The following is an 18,896-nucleotide window of genomic DNA, read 5'->3' as shown; positions in this document are numbered from 1 at the left end:
TTCTTTGGTTGGATATTTATGTGCAGAACGAGACATTGTGAACTACCATAGAGTCCGACCTTAGGTACACATAGTATCTTGTTCAAAGTTGCAAAGGAGAAAAAGACGATACGAGAGGGTTTCGAACCCGCATTGTTTAGAATGAAAACTAATGTACAAGACAGCTGTGGTATTCAGACACACAGCAGAGCTGAGTGTATAGCTCGTAAAGAGCCCGTAGTCAAACCCTAGGTATTGGTTTAGTTTTTCTCCTGCTGTACTAATCACAGGAGAAACTGGAGGGGAAAACATTACATACTGTGAGGTTAGTAGTTTTACTGTAGTCCACGTTTGTGAGAATTATATGCTGCCAGTCCCTTTCCTTGTGTGGACATGGTCTTGCAAAAACCGAAGTTTCTGAAAATACCACACCGTGGATTCATACATGTAAGCACATCCCATACCACTCTTCGTCGAATCATTTTACTTTATTAACTTCTGTCACAAGGCTTGTTCGTAAACTTATCACCCTTACTACAATCTCGGCATGAGACGAAAACCTAACCTCTTTCAGTGAATCAACTATTTTGTCGACTGAGTATTTCCTGTCTCGTTTACTGTGATATGAGGATGATTCTGTGTCGTAAAGACATGTTTCGTGCCTATATGCCTCAAGAAGAATGTCTATAGCGTCCTTGGACCACTCTATTACTACACACTGCACTACATATAACAAAAACAGACAGACCTACATGTTCAAAAGGCAGCCATATGGCGTGGAAGCCCCCAAATGGAACGGTGGGCAACCATTCACACGAAGCAATTCACTCGGTACCTATGTCGCGACGCAAAAAATGTCTCCGCCTCTACAGGGCTAAAGCTAGTATAAGGTGTAAATACGCAATTTTTCGGATAGCTTTTCTGACCTAAGTTACAGCCTAGGTACGACTCGAACTATAGCTTTTTTCGAATGCTAATACTTTCTGACTGCACTGTGGCAGTTAAAATAACGTCCGTTAGTCAAACTAAATTTGTGACGAGTCGAGAATCCCTGACATCTCACTCGATGACTGCTTAAATTAAACTGATATCGAATATCAGGATGTCAGTGGTCTCTACCACTGATCATACGGTCTTGGTGAGCAGACAATATTTATACTCCATACGACTCCGAACTGTACAGTTGCAGTCATTATTGACGTCGACAGAGTCTTCGGTGATGTACGGTGGTCTGTGATGTATGTGTGCCGGGACCCAAAATGTCTATACCAGCGATACTAAAAGAGTTCTCTGAAGAGCCCTGGGGATTTCCAAAGGTTCTCCGAGGGCCCCACAAGACAATATCAACTTAAAGAACAAAGTACATCGTGTCTTGTCATATAAAGAAAAAAACAGCTCTTATAAATATCAGGTCGGTGTGGGTTGTAAAAAGGTTATTTTTTTCTCGGTGCGACAAACACCACAATAAATCTCAATACCGCTACACTACTAACAAAAGAATTTAGCTTGTACGAAAAGTTATGTGGTGACTTGATACACGTCACTACACATATTCTTTCTCTCTTTCTCTCTCACTTCATTGCTGACAAGGCACATCTCTCGGCTAGAACAAGAATTCGTATTTAAACATTTGTACACAGACCACTCTCAGACTTCTAACCACGCCCGTGACAGTGTATGATTGTGCTGCTCTTGGTCTGTTCACAATAGCACTTCGTGTCTTAGAGAAGTACTGGGGTTATCACGCCAGTCAGTGATACCTCATCAACTAGTATATGTTTATCATTATTGTCAGACATAAACAGCAGAAATGAACGAAACCATTAATGCTTGGAACGTTTTAAATACTGGGGCCTCCAAGTTAACAAGACGTTATCCGAAGAAAGACGGTGTAGGACAGGATTATGTCACATTCGCAATGTTTTCAGTGGCTCTGGTTATTCAGAAACAAGAATATTCATTTGAATGCTCAACCGAAGTTAACATTGGGCAGGATAATGGACGAAGAAAATGTCTTTATAGGCGTTAAATCGGTTAATAGTGTTGAGATTGTAGTGCTAACAGAAGTGGCGGAAACAGTACTCTTCGAGGAGATGTTAACAGATCTGGTGACTATGAACTTGCCCAGAAAACAAACCTGATACTAGTATTTTAACAAAATTTTCGGAAGAACGTCTTGAACGTATATGTGACGATTATCATACACCTCCACTTAAAGTTGCATTCTACAGCTATTTATTGGAGAGGAATATAAAAAAAGGAATATATAAACTATATAACAAGGAAAATCAATGTCAAAGGGTATTGGATTATGTTTAGGAAAAATTACGTAATGAAAATCCATTTCGAGGGAAAAAGGCAATCAAAATTCGTCCATTAATGGCACCTGAAATTCTTGGCAAATCAAACAGCAAGAGAAACTGGGCACACAGAATTTAAATGTTCCGCAGCTTTCATCTCAAGAAAGAGTACAGAATGTGTCGTAGATTCATCACAGCTCTCATGACAGAGAGAAATCTACAGGAATATCAAGATATTCGCCAGTCGGGGGCTCTTTATGCCGAAGAAGAAAACCAGAAAGCTGCAGCTTTTCAGATACAGCCACAGTGCCCTTGGAACACTGATCAAAGTGGACTCAATTACAAACTATCTTCTGGTGCGATACTGCATAAAAAAGGGGAAAAGTCAAGTTACCCTGGTCCACTCTGCACGCAATAGAACTCGCAGTTATACGATAGACGTTGAGCTTTCAGTGAGCAGACACGTTACAAAAACTGTATATTTGTTTTCAGGAAAAATTTGTGGCCGAAAGTTAAAAGCGTTATTGAAGACAATCTTGCACCAAACATATGTTTGGCGGCTAGCACAAATCGAAATGTCAAAGGGTTATTTAAAATCCTTTCTCACGAATGCTGTTAATGACAGTGTCGCAAATAACCAGGAGAGTATACTACTTTGTAATTCTTGGAGTGCTCACAAGGACACAACAATACTAAATGATTCATTTACGGGAAAAGACATAGAATGTATGATCATTCCGTCAAAAACAACTAAGCAATTACAACTTTTGGATGCAGATTTCTTCCTGCAATATGAAATGTATCCAAGAATAACAACAGACTTTATGCGGTGACTTCGAAACTGAATTAGGGAATAGTATTTTCGTAATGAAATTGAATTCCATTTTTCCTAACCAGGTGCCTGCTCCAGTGTATCATCCTACGGTTCAATGTTCCTGGCAAGCGGTTAGATACAATACTCCCACACATTGATGGTGGAAAGAATGTGATTGAAGTGACACTGGATTTTATAGCTCAAGAATGTGATTCTGAAGATTATCCAGATACTGCTTTCGCCAAATGTACCTGCTACGATTTTGCATATTTTTCGTGCATAGCCCGATAGTGGGCAAATAGAGGGTAGCAAAATCGAGTGCTCTCACCGTCCTAATGTCAGTGGTACGTGAAGCTTCTAATAGAATGAGAACACCGAATTCCTATTCGAGACGAGACGCGTTCCATTATGGTCTCCTCTCCATCTCTCTCTGATCCACATACACCTCGAACCATATCGAAGGAATTTGTCGCTTCACTATCTATGCTGTACTGCCAGAGGCTATATAATGCAGGGCAACACAGCACAGAGTACAGTTCCTACTGAATTTTGCGATTCAAAGTCCAATTTGGCAAAGTGAAACCGCGTACCGCGCTTAGAACAGAATATATTTATTCGTGTTTGATACTGACTACAGTTGTAACATTCTATATTTCGTTCTGATAATGTTTAACGTCTATCATATTTAGCTGTTAATTTTAAAGGATGTTGTTGTTGTTGCGGTCTTCAGTCCTGAGACTGGTTTGATGCAGCTCTCCATGCTACTCTAACCCTGTGCAAGCTTCTTCATCTCCCAGTACCTACTGCAGCCTACATCCTACTGAATCTGCTTAGTGTATTCATCTCTTGGTCTCCCTCTACGATTTTTACCCTCCACGCTGCCCTCCAATAATAAATTGGTGATCCATCGAGTCTCAGAACATGTCCTACCAACCGATCCCTTCTTCTAGTCAAGTTGTGCCACAAACTCCTCTTCTCCCCAATTCTATTCAACACCTCCTCATTAGTTATGTGATCTACCCATCTAATCTTCAGCATTCTTCTGTAGCACCACATTTCGAAAGCTTATATTCTCTTCTTGTCCAAACTGGTTATCGTCCATGTTTCACTTCCATACATGGCTACACTCCATACAAATACTTTCAGAAACGACTTCCTGACATTTAAATCTATACTCGATGTTAACAAATTTTTCTTCTTCAGAAACGCTTTCCTTGCCATCGGCAGTCTACATATTATATCCTCTCTACTTCGACCATCGTCAGTTATTTTGCTCCCCCAATAGCAAAACTCCTTCACTACTTTAAGTGTGTCATTTCCTAATCTAATTCCCTCAGCATCACCCGACTTAATTCGACTACATTCCATTATCCTCGTTTTGCTTTTGTTGATGTTCATCTTATACCCTCCTTTCAAGACACTGTCCATTCCGTTCAACTGCTCTTCCAAGTCCTTTGCTGTCTCCGACAGAATTACAATGGCATCGGCGATCCTCAAAGTTTGTATTTGTTCTCCATGGATTTTAATACCTACTCCGAACTTTTCTTTTGTTTCCTTTATTGCTTCCTCAATATACAGATTGAACAACATCGGGGATAGGCTACAACCTGTCTCACTCCCTTCCCAACCACTGCTTCCCTTTCATGCCCCTCGACTCTTATAACTGCCATCTGGTTTCTGTACAAATTGTAAATAGCCTTTCGCTGCCTGTATTTTACCCCTGCCACCTTCAGAATTTGAAAGAGAATATTCCAATCAACATTGTCAAAAGCTTTCTCTAAGTCTACAAATGCTAGAGACGTAGGTTTGCGTTTCCTTAATCTTTCTTCTAAGATAAGTCGTAAGGTCAGTATTGCCTCACGTGTTCCAACATTTCTACGGAATCCAAACTGATCTTCCCCGAGGTCGGCTTCTATCAGTTTTTCCATTCGTCTGTAAGGAATTCGCATTAGTATTTTACAGCTGTGACTTATCAAAATGATAGTTCGGTACTTTTCACATCTGTCAACACCTGCTTTCTTTGGGATTGGAATTATTATATTCTTCTTGAAGTCTGTGGGTATTTCGCCTGTCTCATACATCTTGCTCACCAGATGGTAGAGTTTTGTCAGGCCTGGCTCTCCCAAGGCTGTCAGTAGTTCTAATGGAATATTGTCTATTCCGGGGCCTTGTTTCGACTAAGGTCTTTCAGTGCTCTGTCAAACTGTTTACGCAGCATCATATCTCCCATTTCATCTTTATCTACATCCTCTTCCATTTCCATAATATTGTCCTCAAGTACGCCGCCCTTGTGTAGACCCTCTATATACTCCTTCCACCTTTTTGCTTTTCCTTCTTTGCTTAGTACTGGGTTTCCATCAAAGCTCTTTATATTCATACAAGTGGTTCTCCTTTCTCCGAAGGTCTCTTTAATTTTCCTGTAAGTAGTATCTATTTTCCCCCTTGTGAGATAAGCCTCTACATCCTTACATTTGTCCTCTAGCCATCCCTGCTTAGCCAGTTTGCACTTCCTGTCGATCTCATTTTTGAGACGTTTGTATTCCTTTTTGCCTGCTTCATTTACTGCATTCTTATATTTTCTCCTTTCATCAATTAAATTCAATATTCCTTCTGTTACCCAAGGGTTTATACTAGCCCTCGTCTTTTTACCTATTTGATCCTCTGCTGCCCTCACTATTTCATCCCTCAACCCTCAAAGCTACCCATTCTTCTTCTACTGTATTTCTTTCCCCCATTCCTGTCAATTGTTCCCTTATGCTCTCCCTGAGACTCTGTACAACCTCTGGTTCTTTCAGTTTATCCAGGTCCCATCTCCTTAAATTCCCACCTTTTTGCAGTTTCTTCAGTTTTAATCTACAGTTCATAACCAATAGATTGTGGTCAGAGTCCACATCTGCCCCTGGAAATGTCTTACAATTTAAAACCTGGTTCCTAAATCTCTGTCTTACCATTATATAATCTATCTGATACCTTTTAGTATCTCCAGGATTCTTCCAGCTATACTTAGCTATGATTAAGTCATGCTCTGTGCAAAATTCTACAAGGCGGCTTCCTCTTTCATTTCTTCCCCCCCAATCCATATTCACCTACTATGTTTCCTTCTCTCCCTTTTCCTACTGACGAATTCCAGTCACCCATGACTATTAAATTTTCGTCTCCCTTCACTACCTGAATAATTTCTTTTATCTCATCATACATTTCATCAATTTCTTCGTCATCTGCAGAGCTAGTTGGCATATAAACTTGTACTACTGTAGTAGGCGTGGGCTTTGTGTCTATCTTGGCCACAATAATGCGTTCACTATGCTGTTTGCAGTAGCTTACCCGCACTCCTTTTTTTTATTCATTATTAAACCTACTCCTGCATTACCCCATTTGCTTTTGTATTTATAACCCTGTAGTCACCTGACCAAAAGTCTTGTTCCTCCTGCCACCGAACTTCAATAATTCCCACTATATCCAACTTTAACCTATAAATTTCCCTTTTTAAATTTGCTAACCTACCTGCCCGATTAAGGGATCTGACATTCCACGCTCCGATCCGTAGAACAGCAGTTTTCTTTCTCCTCTTGATTAGTCCCCGCCCGGAGATCCGAATGGGGGACTATTTTACCTCCGGAATATTTTACCCAAGGATAGTATGGAGAATTGCCTTAATGATGTTGCCACAAAATCTTCCATCGACAGTTCAAAGATGGTTCGCCCTCAAGATGCGGCATCAAACAGTTGCATCACGACTATGAGATTCGGGAAGGTGATGTAACGATTTCAAGCTCCATGGATTCAAATAGTAAGATATCTGACAAGTCACTAAAGGTGAAAATGGAAAGTAAGATCAGTCTTACATCATTAGAGTCTTACAAATGTTGACCCAAATATTTGGGTCAACATTTGAAAAAAGTGTAGAATGCAAAGTTGACTATTTTCGAGGAAGGCATCTGCTGGTGCGACAATTAACCCGCCACCCCAGCCCCCTTGGAGTGGGGCAGTAGGCAACTTTAAAATTTCAAATGGGAACGCACATCTTTTATTGCTGAATCAGATTCTGTATAAAAAAACTACGTACATTTTGTCTTAAACATTTGTTTTTGATTCTTGGTAGTTGGCGCTGTAATTCAAGAAAACCCATGTTATCATTTTTTCGTGGAAAATGGTTAAGGGTAAATAAAAAATGAGTTCACTCGTTAGTAAGAAGGATGTTTGGTTAGTTAGTTAGCTAGCCAGATGATTTGTTTAATAATTAAAAGTAGTGTGGCCTCATGACCACGAAACAAACAAAACTTATCCGAATCTGCGGAAAAAATAATATTTGGGTCAACATTTGAAAAACTCTAATTCCTTTCTCTCAAACCCCACCCTAAGGAGAGAGAGGGAGAGTTTTAATTATAGCGAATAAAAATTTGCGAAGTAAATAAGTATTTTTTATTTATCCGTAAACATTTTCCACGCAAAAATGAGAACATGGTTTTTCTTGAATTACAGCGCCCACTACCAAGGATCAAAACAAATGTTTAAGACAAAATGTACGTAGTTTTTTATGTATAATCTGATTCTGAAATAAAAAATGGTCGTTCCCATTTGAAATTTTAAAGTTGCCTCCCGCCCCACCCCCAGGGGGTTAGGGTGGCGTGATAATTTTAGCACCGGCAGATGTTGTTGTTGTTGTGGTCTTCAGTCCTGAGACTGGTTTGATGCAGCTCTCCATGCTACTCTATCCTGTGCAAGCTTCTTCATCTCCCAGTACCTACTGCAACCTACATCCTTCTGAATCTGCTTAGTGTATTCATCTCTTGGTCTCCCTCTACGATTTTTACCCTCCACGCTGCCCTCCAATGCTAAATTTGTGATCCCTTGATGCCTCAAAACATGTCCTACCAACCGATCCCTTCTTCTAGTCAAGTTGTGCCACCAACTTCTCTTCTCCCCTATCCTGTTCAATACCTCCTCATTAGTTCCGTGATCTACCCACCTTATCTTCAGCATTCTTCTGTAGCACCACATTTCGAAAGCTTCTATTCTCTTCTTGTCCAAACTGGATATCGTCCATGTTTCACTTCCATACATGGCTACACTCCATACAAATACTTTCAGAACCGACTTCCTGACACTTAAATCTATACTAGACGTTAACAAATTTCTCTTCTTCAGAAACGATTTCCTTGCCATTGCCAGTCTACATTTTATATCCTCTCTACTTCGACCATCATCAGTTATTTTACTCCCTACATAGCAAAACTCCTTTACTACTTTAAGTGTCTCATTTCCTAATCTAATCCCCTCAGCATCACCCGATTTAATTTGACTGCATTCCATTATCCTCGTTTTGCTTTTGTTGATGTTCATCTTATATCCTCCTTTCAAGACACTGTCCATTCCGTTCAACTGCTCTTCCAAGTCCTTTGCTGTCTCTGACAGAATTACAATGTCATCGGCGAACCTCAAAGTTTTTACTTCTTCTCCATGAATTTTAATACCTACTCCGAATTTTTCTTTTGTTTCCTTTACTGCTTGCTCAATATACAGATTGAATAACATCGGGGATAGGCCACAACCCTGTCTCACTCCTTTCCCAACCACTGCTTCCCTTTCATGCCCCTCGACTCTTATAACTGCCATCTGGTTTCTGTACAAATTGTAAATAGCCTTTCGCTCCTTGTATTTTACCCCTGCCACCTTCAGAATTTGAAAGAGAGTATTCCAGTTAACGTTGTCAAAAGCTTTCTCTAAGTCTACAAATGCTAGAAACGTAGGTTTGCCTTTTCTTAATCTTCCTTCTAAGATAAGTCTTAAGGTTAGTATTGCCTCACGTGTTCCAACATTTCTACGGAATCCAAACTGATCTTCCCCGAGGTCCGCTTCTACCAGTTTTTCCATTCGTCTGTAAAGAATTCTCGTTAGTATTTTACAGCTGTGACTTATTAAACTGATAGTTCGGTAATTTTCACATCTGTCAACACCTGCTTTCTTTGGGATTGGAATTATTATATTCTTCTTGAAGTCTGTGGGTATTTCGCCTTCATTCATCTTGCTCACCAGATGGTAGAGTTTTGTCATGACTGGCTCTCCCAAGGCCATCAGTAGTTCTAATGGAATGTTGTCTACTCCCGGGGCCTTGTTTCGACTCAGGTCTTTCAGTGCTCTGTCAAACTCTTCATGCAGTATCTTATCTCCCATTTCATCTTCATCTACATCCTCTTCCATTTCCATAATATTGTCCTCAAGATGTCCCCCTCGAAAATAATTCACTTTGGATTCTACATTTTTTCGTGTGAAACTTATTTTTCGAGTTATTCTGGTTTTTCAACTTAATATTTACACCCTGTATATTTCCCCAAGTATTTCAATTATTCTGTGCAAATGTGGCTGAATTTCTTGCTTTACGAATTAAAGAATGTGTTTTCTCCAGTTTTAAATTCTGATCACTATCGATACGTAAAACTTTTGAAGTTTCCATCCTAGTTATTATTTCCTCAGTATGTCTTACATTTATAGTTCTTGTGGATACGGTAGACGTTCAGAACTGGACAGGCTGAACCGTTTCACTTTAGAGTGAGAGCATTTGAAGAAGACCTCTCAATAATACCATTGCAGGCATTATTTACCATTTCAGCTGTTGCATCCTTTAAAGTAGATTTTATTTCATGGCAGTGTAAAATTTCCTACCCTTACGTATGTAACTGTGTATTGCTTCATAAAGAACCTATTATTGTATGTGATACCATTTATTATTGCGTTTGCGTGAGAGTGAATTACTGTAAACCTACTAATACTGTGATATTTGTCGCACTGACAGCTGTTACAGAGAGACGGAAACCTTTCAAAAGCTTCGAAAGCGCTTCTGACGATACCTCCTCTCCTGTGCGAGACTGGAATGTTTTGCATATTTGGCCATGCCTTAACCGATCAGGTGAGTAGCTTATATTAATTGTCAACAGTGGGGAAATACTACCCTGTCACCATCGTTAGCTCTAGGTCGAGCTACTTTCACGTCATTTTACTCGCGAAAACAGTCCTAATTATTCATAAGAAATAATGTATTTTGGGAATTCATATGCTGTCAGGTTTGCGAGAGAGGATGTGAAAGGGAAGTACTAATAAGCACTTCTTGCTAGTTTCTGCTTCTACATGTAGTCATTTTTCATGTTGGCTACCACGCCTAATTACCACATCACCATTTAAAAAATCACACCACTGAAAAGGTAATGCCTCGAAAAATTCGAAACGCAGACTTGAACTTCGATCTCTCACATTTTCTTCCGGCATGCACAGCGTAATCCAGACTGAAACCTTCCTACTGCGAGTTTGCTAGTTGCTGGGGTTCAACTACAAACCATGCAACCTGGAAGTCACCGGTCACAAAGGCATTAGACATAATTATTATAGCTGAACAGCACTCTAACTCAAGTCCCATTAATAATTTGTTAATAATTAGCTCATTACGCTCTCAAATGTAGCCCCACTGTCAGGCTGAGATGAATATGCGCCCGCCTCCGTAGCCAATCGGTAAACATCTCTGACTGCTCTGCGGTGGATCAAGATTCAACACCCGGTTGTGCCAGTAGTTCTTGATCGATGAAAAGGTGCACTCAGGATTGTGAGGCGAACTCATAAGCTACTTGAATGAGAAGTAGCGGCTGTAAGGACTTAAAGACTCACAAAGGCTGCGAGAACAGTTTGTTAACTCCAGTCCGCAGCTCATTGTCTTGTGGTAGCGTTCTCGCTTCCCAAGCCAGTGTTCGCTGGTTCGATTCCCGGCGGGGTCAGGGATTTTCTCTGCCTCGTGATGACTGGTCGTTGTGTGCTGTCCTTAGGTTAGTTAGGTTTAAGTAGTTCTAAGTTCTAGGGGACTGATGACCATAGCTGTTAAGTCCCATATTGCTCAGAGTCATTTGAACCATTTGTTAACTCCATTCCCCTCCGCACGGTACCCAAATGACGCCATTGGGCAGGTATGGACGTGCTATCAACATATATTCGTCGTCTGGGAATGATCTCGACACTATGTTTTGTCATTTGTATTCGAAGCACACAGCGATGGAATTTTTGGTTCAGTGATTATTATTTCGGGTTCTTTCCAAACCGTTTCCTCTGGACAGCTGTCAGAAGACGTTTAAACACTACAGCTATGTAAACGTCATGCGCTCCGGCACATCCCCATCTCCGGAGGGTTTCGTGAAATATAGAACGGTAAGAAAGCTTCAGCGTACGTCTGTAGCGCTTAGGTCGAGTCCACGTGCATCAGATGGAAGACACAGCAGCTTTCCCCGCACGATATACATTTGTGACGTCTCAGTATCTCGCCTTGTTTAATGTGGCAAAAGGATCCCGATCCTTCTTGACAAACTTTCCCTTTCTCTACCTTCCCATTCAATTTACGCTAAGCTCATAACACATCAGTTATCGTACTATAATAGGAGCTCACTATCTCATAAACGTTGGCTCCTTTTGCTGAGGATACCTTCCAGCCTCTGCGCAAAAATGAGCTATATATTCGAGTTACTTTATTTGTCATATGACGTTTCGCTTCTTAAACTTGTGTTAACAGCTCTAAGGCTTTCTATGACCAAGTGAATTATGTACCAGCAATAAAATAATCGTGGAAATATATTCTAGTTGTCTTTTCTCTGTTTATCTGATTTATATCCTTTACTGCAATTTGGGCGTACCATGTAGACAGTGAGGATATCAAGCTGTTCTTCTCTACTCCTATCGAACCATTTTTAATATTATTTGATAACATCCTTATTTGCAATGTTACTTATAATCCGTATTAATTGCAAACATGTCACATGTGACGCAGCATGTGTGGAAGGGTTACACCTGTAACCGAAATTGCAGATCTGAAGATGGTTCTAGAGGAACCGAAACCGATATGCGAATAAACATTTTTACAATCAAGACGGATTATAAGTAACATTGTATAACCAGTGATTGCTGTGTGCCATCAGACTTTATGTCTGTTTTTGCAAATTCCCCTTATTTACTACAATTTAATATTTCTCCTGTATCGTACAGTCATAAATTTTCTTTGATTCTGTAAAATTAAAAGAAAAATCATTTTGTTTCTCCTTACGACATGTGAGATATACCAGAGTTTTCCCCTGAATACCTACACTCTATTTATCAAACGACCGTAACTGCCTAAAGACGGGTAATAATGGCATGTCACTCGAAACTGCTACGTATAGCAGCCCTTTTTCTGTTTTCGCTTTTTCGCCTAATAAGTGAAAGTTTGATTTCATTTCTTACACATTGACTGTCATTGAAGGGTTTTACTTTTATTTAATATTGTCACGGCTAAGTATCAGTTTGATTACTTTTAAAACTCAATGTTAAACGTGGGTCACTACACGTATAGTCTTCCCAACTCTGAGAGAAAAAATCTTTAGTAGCTTTACTACCAATGTTTACAGAAGACGATACTTTAACCTTTCCTTCAATTGTTTTAGTTACGAATCGCTAGTTTTTTCTAGGCATAGATCACGTAATCTTAAAGTTTATTAATCTAAGTTAAATTAATGTTCAAGACTTGTATTATGTTTCAAATTAACAACGTCAGTTTATTGACAAGAATTATTAATAAATAGGTCCACTCATACGATCTCATTCAAAGAAGTTCTTTAATTAGATGTCTAAGTAGGAGTCCCGCTAGCATCAGAGATGTTAGATAATATCCTGTCACTTTCGGTAAATAAGTTATATCTATTTAATATCCGCAAACTGTCATTAACTATGATCGCTAGTCGCGTGAAGTTAAAGTTTCCCACTATCACAATTCAAAGCCCGAATCCGGTTAAAATTCTCAATTCAGTAAAGCGTTTAAATATTCACAGGGATTGATATTAAAGCCAAAGAGATTACTATTCACCTTCCCGTTTATCTAATCTGAAAAATGTCCAAATTAAAGTCTTTAATTTACAATCCTCAAAAACAATCTCGTCACGATCTATTCTTGATCCCCGTTTAATAAAGTCCCAATTGTTGTTCTCTAAAGCTGTACGTCCTAAATAACTTCCGAACTAGAACAGACTAGAGACTGGAGTTTCGTAATTACAACGTATGGCTATTTATACTTTAATAAACACTATCTTTGGTGTCCCAGACCTACGTTCTGTGACTATAATATTGATTTTCTTACGCATTGGAATAACAAATATTTCAATATTTTCTACTGTTTTTCCCCCTTCCCATGTTTCTAAAATTTATAATTAAATTTTCCTTTTCTTTTCTTTTGCTTTCTATACTAGATATTTCCCTCTATTTGTTTTTTATTTATTTTTCGTAATTACTACTTGTGGAGGGACTTGTGTCATTTTATGAATTGATATTTTAATGACATGGGAGCTAACTTGGGAGCTATTTTTGTTTTTTCAGCACCGAGAGGCGCTATAGGTGTTACATACTATACTAGTCATTGGCGCGTGTGCAGAATTTATCAGACGTGCGTGTGCCGAAGTGTTGCCTATCTTCGCTGACCTAGCTCCAACGCAGCTTGTTTTCAACTTCCTTCAAACGCCGATATCTTCATCGTACACTCTTCGTTTGGTTTTTCGCTTTGGACAGTAACTTAAAGGCCACACTCCGAACAAAAGGTTTTTGCTTGCCCAAAGAATTCTCAACAAAACTTTTACCCAAATGTTGTTATTTAATTTGGTTCATATTGTTGGAGTTATATTGTTCAACTTCACATAAAAGCAACTCTTTCAACATACGAAGTGTTTGACCGATTCTCATTGTGAGTGAGTGCTTAAGCAGACCAAACAGCGAAACTGCTATTCTCTCCCTGTACCCCGGCCCTGCTCTCCGCCCACCCAAGGCAGAAGTAGTGTACCCATTCTGTTTGTGTGTGAAGTAAATTCTATGTGCAAGCGTAAGAAAGTGTCCAAAATATCTGGATAGTGTGTTTCTGAGGGGCAGCAGAGGATCCAGCCCGTATTAAGGCAGTGAGAGGTGAGATGCCGCCTAAGAACCACATCCGGGCTCGCCGGCATACCGGCCCATCCTCACTGAACAACTGGGTGAATTCGATCCGTGGCCGTCGTACCTCCCCGTTCCGGAAGCGATTGCGTTAACACGCGAGTGTTAGATCGATCGTAAAAAAAAAGGTCTGTATTCAGCATTCCAAGCTTCAAGTACTTTCCACTAAGCACGAAACTACTGTATCTCTGCATCACTGTTTCTGCTTACACCTGTAATCTATTTTAATATAACGCTAAACATATTTTTCTGGTAGTTTTATCTAGTAGGTGTGTATGTTAGATGGTGAGATGGCAGTCAGTGGCAAAAACTGTGGTATAGTACTACTACTGAACTGTACCGAGTCGGCTTCGAATCCCAGCACAGGACACAGTCTCAATCTGCTGAGCACTTAATTTTTAGTGTACACTGTTACGGACTGGAAAGAAGGGTCGTAGCGTTTGCAGTTTTGGGACGGTCAGAATCAAATGTCACGATGGTTAAAAGAAAGTCGTGAGTATCCCCATGGCCCCTTTGAAACATAGAATAAGCCAGCCATTCATCTGTAAAAATACAGGACGCTGTCGAGAGAACGTTACGTTAACGCGCTGGGTAAACGTTATGGAGATGCAGTCCTAATTTACAGTAATCTTGTATCAGCGTCGTGTGTCCAGGCTCAGTCCAGGCCGGCCGGTATGGCCGTGCGGTTCTAGGCGCTTCAGTCAGGAACCGCGTGACCGCTACGGTCGCAGGTTCGAATCCTGCCTCGGGCATGGATGTGTGTGATGTCCTTAGGTTAGTTACGTTTAAGTAGTTCTAAGTTCTAGGGGACTGATGACCACCTATGTTAAGCCCCATAGTGCTCAAAGCCATTTGAACCATTTTGAGCTAAGTCCAGACTCAGGAGTTGTCAATCTTCGCACTACTGCTACCGCCATCGCGATACATGGAGCAATCCCATGGTCTACTGCTGGGCATAAAGCTGGGAACGCAACCTTAATGAAGGAGTTCTCAGGGAATCGACAGTTTCCGGTCGGTGATATATTTGATTATTGAAGAAATCATTCTTTAGAGATTGTGCAGTTCCCTCGTTGACAGCCTTTGGTAGTTACCGTGAAGCCGATTGGACTGTGCAAAGACGGAATGATGTACAAATGTATATGCATATCACATCTCTTTGTGCTCAGTGATGATATTTTATAAAAATGGCTCGGAGCACTATGGGACTTAACTTCTGAGGTCATCAGTCCCCTAGAACTTAGAACTACTTAAACCTAACTAACCTAAGGACATCACACACATCGATGCCCGAGGCAGGATTCGAACCTGCGACCGTAGCGGTCGCTTGGTTCCAGACTGTAGCGCCTAGAACCGCTCGGCCACTCCGGCCGGCGGATCATTTATAGGGGGTATCATAGGACTTCAGACTTTCTATAACAAAAACCATTTGAAACAAGAGTCTATGAAATAAAAGAGAGATGGGATGCATTCCTGGGGAATGAGAATCGACAGAACAACAGTGATTGCTTGAGAATCGTGACGAAAAAGATAATGATCAATAGACCTTGAGACAAGTACGGTGTGTGACAAGCGAGACATTGGCAAGGGTCGATGTTCGAAGGAGCTTTGCAAATTCATCACATAACGCAGTTCATTTTTCTGCTAAAATTTGCTTGGCTGTGGAATTCCAGCTCATAACTGACTGTTTGCCATCAACAGAATGGAACCGAGTTCAGGTATTGTATCATAATTGGCCCTTGTCCCAAAAGGCGCTCAATAATGCTTTTTTGTAGATTGCAGTTACCACGATACAATTATGCATTAAGCACTAATAGTTGAGGTTGAAGCGGCATTCCTCCGTCAACATGACCTTCTGCCCATCGATTCATTCAGTCATTCATCTAAATAGTGCAGCATTGGAAATGTCAGTGTATTTCTGCTCCGCACTATGTACGAACGAGGTGACTCTGTATGGCATCAACAAAAGTCTTTAGACATACTAGCACGAAAAAAAAAAAAAAAAAGAAATGTTCGTCTCGTCGTTGGAAAAATTGCGGGTAACTTTAATAAAGTCAAGAAAATGAACCCTAGGTAATGTGGATGAGAATTCTCTAAATACGATCGCACTTATTTGCGATATTAGAAACTAATTTCTCCCAGTACTCGTTTAATGCGAGCGAAACGATGAATATGAAATGTGACTCTATGAACCTGATTAGTTTAGAGAACCTTTAATTTCACGAGGAAGTTATTAGTTCTCACAAGGAAGCTCTTGCACTCCACAACAGTCAAATGTCCGTGTTTCAGAGCGAGAAGCTGATGCAGTCGGCTTTCAGCTGTGGCTGGACAGAGAGCGACGTCCGCTTTAGACGCAGCCTGCTGCTCTTCATGACGGCGTCGGTTCGACCAGTCGAGATCACAGTAGGCAAGACGACCAAGCTGTCTAAGGTGACGCTGGTCCAGGTCGGTATTCATCCATTCCCGTACTAGAATAAAGATGGTCCCATTCTACTGAACAGTCATTGTACTTGTGTGTTGAAACTTAGGAAACAGCTTTCCTAAAGGTATAGAGTTGCCATCGGTCTATAGAAGAACAGCACACTGGCTCAGTGAAAAATGTGCTGCCCGTCTCTAATTATTAAGCTTCCTTCCGTCTTACAAACAGTCTACATGGCATCATCTGCCTAGCAACACTTACTGAACCAGTAGCATCAACATATAGCTATTGAATTACCTCAAAGGACCGCGGAACCTTTTGGTGTTCAGTTGAAGTTATATGAATACTTCGAGGCGCCCAGCAGAGGCAGTGTCGCGCAATGTTGGAAAGCGCATCCTCATCATCGCCATATGAAAGGCATATGACACCGCTTTGATGTCAGTGAACATCCTCCATTTCGTTTTCGTTTCATTCCACGTAGTGTAAATTGTCGTTATAGAAGCTTTCGACGATGTAAAATGGTGTAAGATGTTCGAGATTCTGAGAAAAATAGGGGTAAGCTATAGGGAGGGGGTAAAATACAATATGAAGAAAATTTAAGATGTGTTAGTTGACGATCAGTTTGACTTTAGGAAAGATAAAGGCACCAGAGAGGCAATTGATAATGGAAGCAAGACTAAAGGAAAATCAAAACACATTCATAGTGTTTGTCGACCTGGAAAAAGCGTTCTACGGTGTAAAATGGTGTGAGATGTTCGAAACTCTGATAAAAAGAGGGATAAGCTGTAGGGAGAAACGGGTAATATATAATATGTACAAGATCATATAGGAACTAATAAGAGTAGATCACAAAGAACGGAGTGGTCGGATTCTAAAGCGAAGTCGTCTTTCGCCCCTGCTGATCAACCTGAACATCGAAAAAACAATGACGGAAATAAAAGGAAGATCCAAAAATGGAATTAAAATTCAAGGTTGAAGGATATCAATCACATGATTCGCTGATGACATTGCTATCCTGAGTGAAAGTTAAAAAGAATTACATGATCTGCTGAATGGAATGAATAGTCTAACAAGTACAGAATATGGACTGAGAGTAAATCGAAGAAACACGAAGGTAATGAGATGTAGCATAAATGAGAACAGCGAGAACCTTAACATCAGGATTGATTTCACAAAGAAGATGAAGTTCAGGAATTTTACTACCTAGGCATCAAAATAACCAATGACGGACGGACCAAGGAGGACAACAAAAACAGATAAGCACTGGCAAAAAGGGCATTCCTAACAGTGAGAAGTCTGCTAGTATGAAACAGAGGCCTCATTTTAAGGAATTAATTTCTGATAATGTACGTTTGGAGCACAGCATTGTATGGCAGTGGAACACGGACTGTGGGAAAACCGGAAAGAGAGAGAATCGAAGGATTTGAGATGTGGTGCTACAGACAAATATTGAAAATTAGGGGGACTGATAAGATAAGGAATGAGGAGGTACTGTGCAGAATCTGAGAGGAAATCAATGTGCGGAGAACACTGACAAGTAGGACAGGATGACAGGACATCAGTTAAGACATGAGGGAATGACCTCCATGGTACTAGAGAGGAGCTATAGAGGGCAAAAGCTGTAGAGGAAGACTGAGATTGGAATACGTCCGGCAATTAAGAAAGAACGTAGATTGCATGAGCTACTCCGAGATGAAGAGATTGGCACAGGTGAGGAATTAGTGGCAGGACGCATCAGACTCGGACGCCCAGTTTTGCTGTCACGAAGTGGACGTTGTCAACCACAGTGCTGTTCTTTTAATTTTTTTTTTATTGAAATGGAAGTAGGCTAACTGGTCCTTCAGGCAGCAGAAAGGTTTATTGGGAATTTGAATCTTCCATTTATAGGGGTAGATCACATATTAACGAAAATTTTTTCCACCTATCGTTTTGTTGCTGCTTTCAAAATCATCACAATTAGGTGCATATCGTGCAGCTATAGACTAGATAAATGACAACATCTATATAAGTGTGTGGTACAGCCAAACACGATTCCTTCAGTGCAGGTGCACGTAGGGTTTCGTTTCCCCTCATGGGAATACAGGGCGCGCTGCAAAGTAGGGGACGCCGTCGGAAAAATTTCCGTGAATATTGACTTCAGTAAAAGGACGATACACTAACACTGAAACATTTTTGATCAAAAGTAGTATAAAAGAATTTTGTGTTTTGCTCAAACAGGTACAATCCTATTCCCATAACTGTTTTATAAACACGGCTGCTGTGGCACCATGTAAAAACCAAACGATGGTGAGTTCAGGAGACATATTCTGGCAGTTACATGCGTGTTCGTAGAAACAAAGATAAACTAGTATGATGAGCACTGTCTTTGAGGAATTAAACTTAGGATGACATGTTAATGGCATTTGAAGTT

At 40.4% G+C, this 18,896-nt stretch overlaps 1 protein-coding gene across 1 annotated transcript in view; it reads left to right on the top strand.

Moving 5' to 3' along the window:
• Positions 1 to 16,539, top strand: part of LOC126200979 (odorant receptor 85c-like) — a 50,574-nt gene extending 34,035 nt beyond the window's left edge. Inside the window, exons 4-5 of the mRNA XM_049936754.1 lie at positions 9,887 to 10,000; positions 16,357 to 16,539. Of these exons, the coding sequence (XP_049792711.1) occupies positions 9,887 to 10,000; positions 16,357 to 16,539 (297 nt within the window). The remainder of the gene's footprint in view (positions 1 to 9,886; positions 10,001 to 16,356) is intronic.
• Positions 16,540 to 18,896: the final 2,357 nt, after the last annotated feature.

The sequence above is a fragment of the Schistocerca nitens genome, chromosome 1 (genome assembly GCF_023898315.1).
Source record: "Schistocerca nitens isolate TAMUIC-IGC-003100 chromosome 1, iqSchNite1.1, whole genome shotgun sequence".
Classification (NCBI taxonomy): Eukaryota; Metazoa; Arthropoda; class Insecta; order Orthoptera; family Acrididae; genus Schistocerca; species Schistocerca nitens.
Note: the sequence above shows the minus strand (reverse complement) of the source record. Positions and strands in the feature narration are given on the sequence as shown.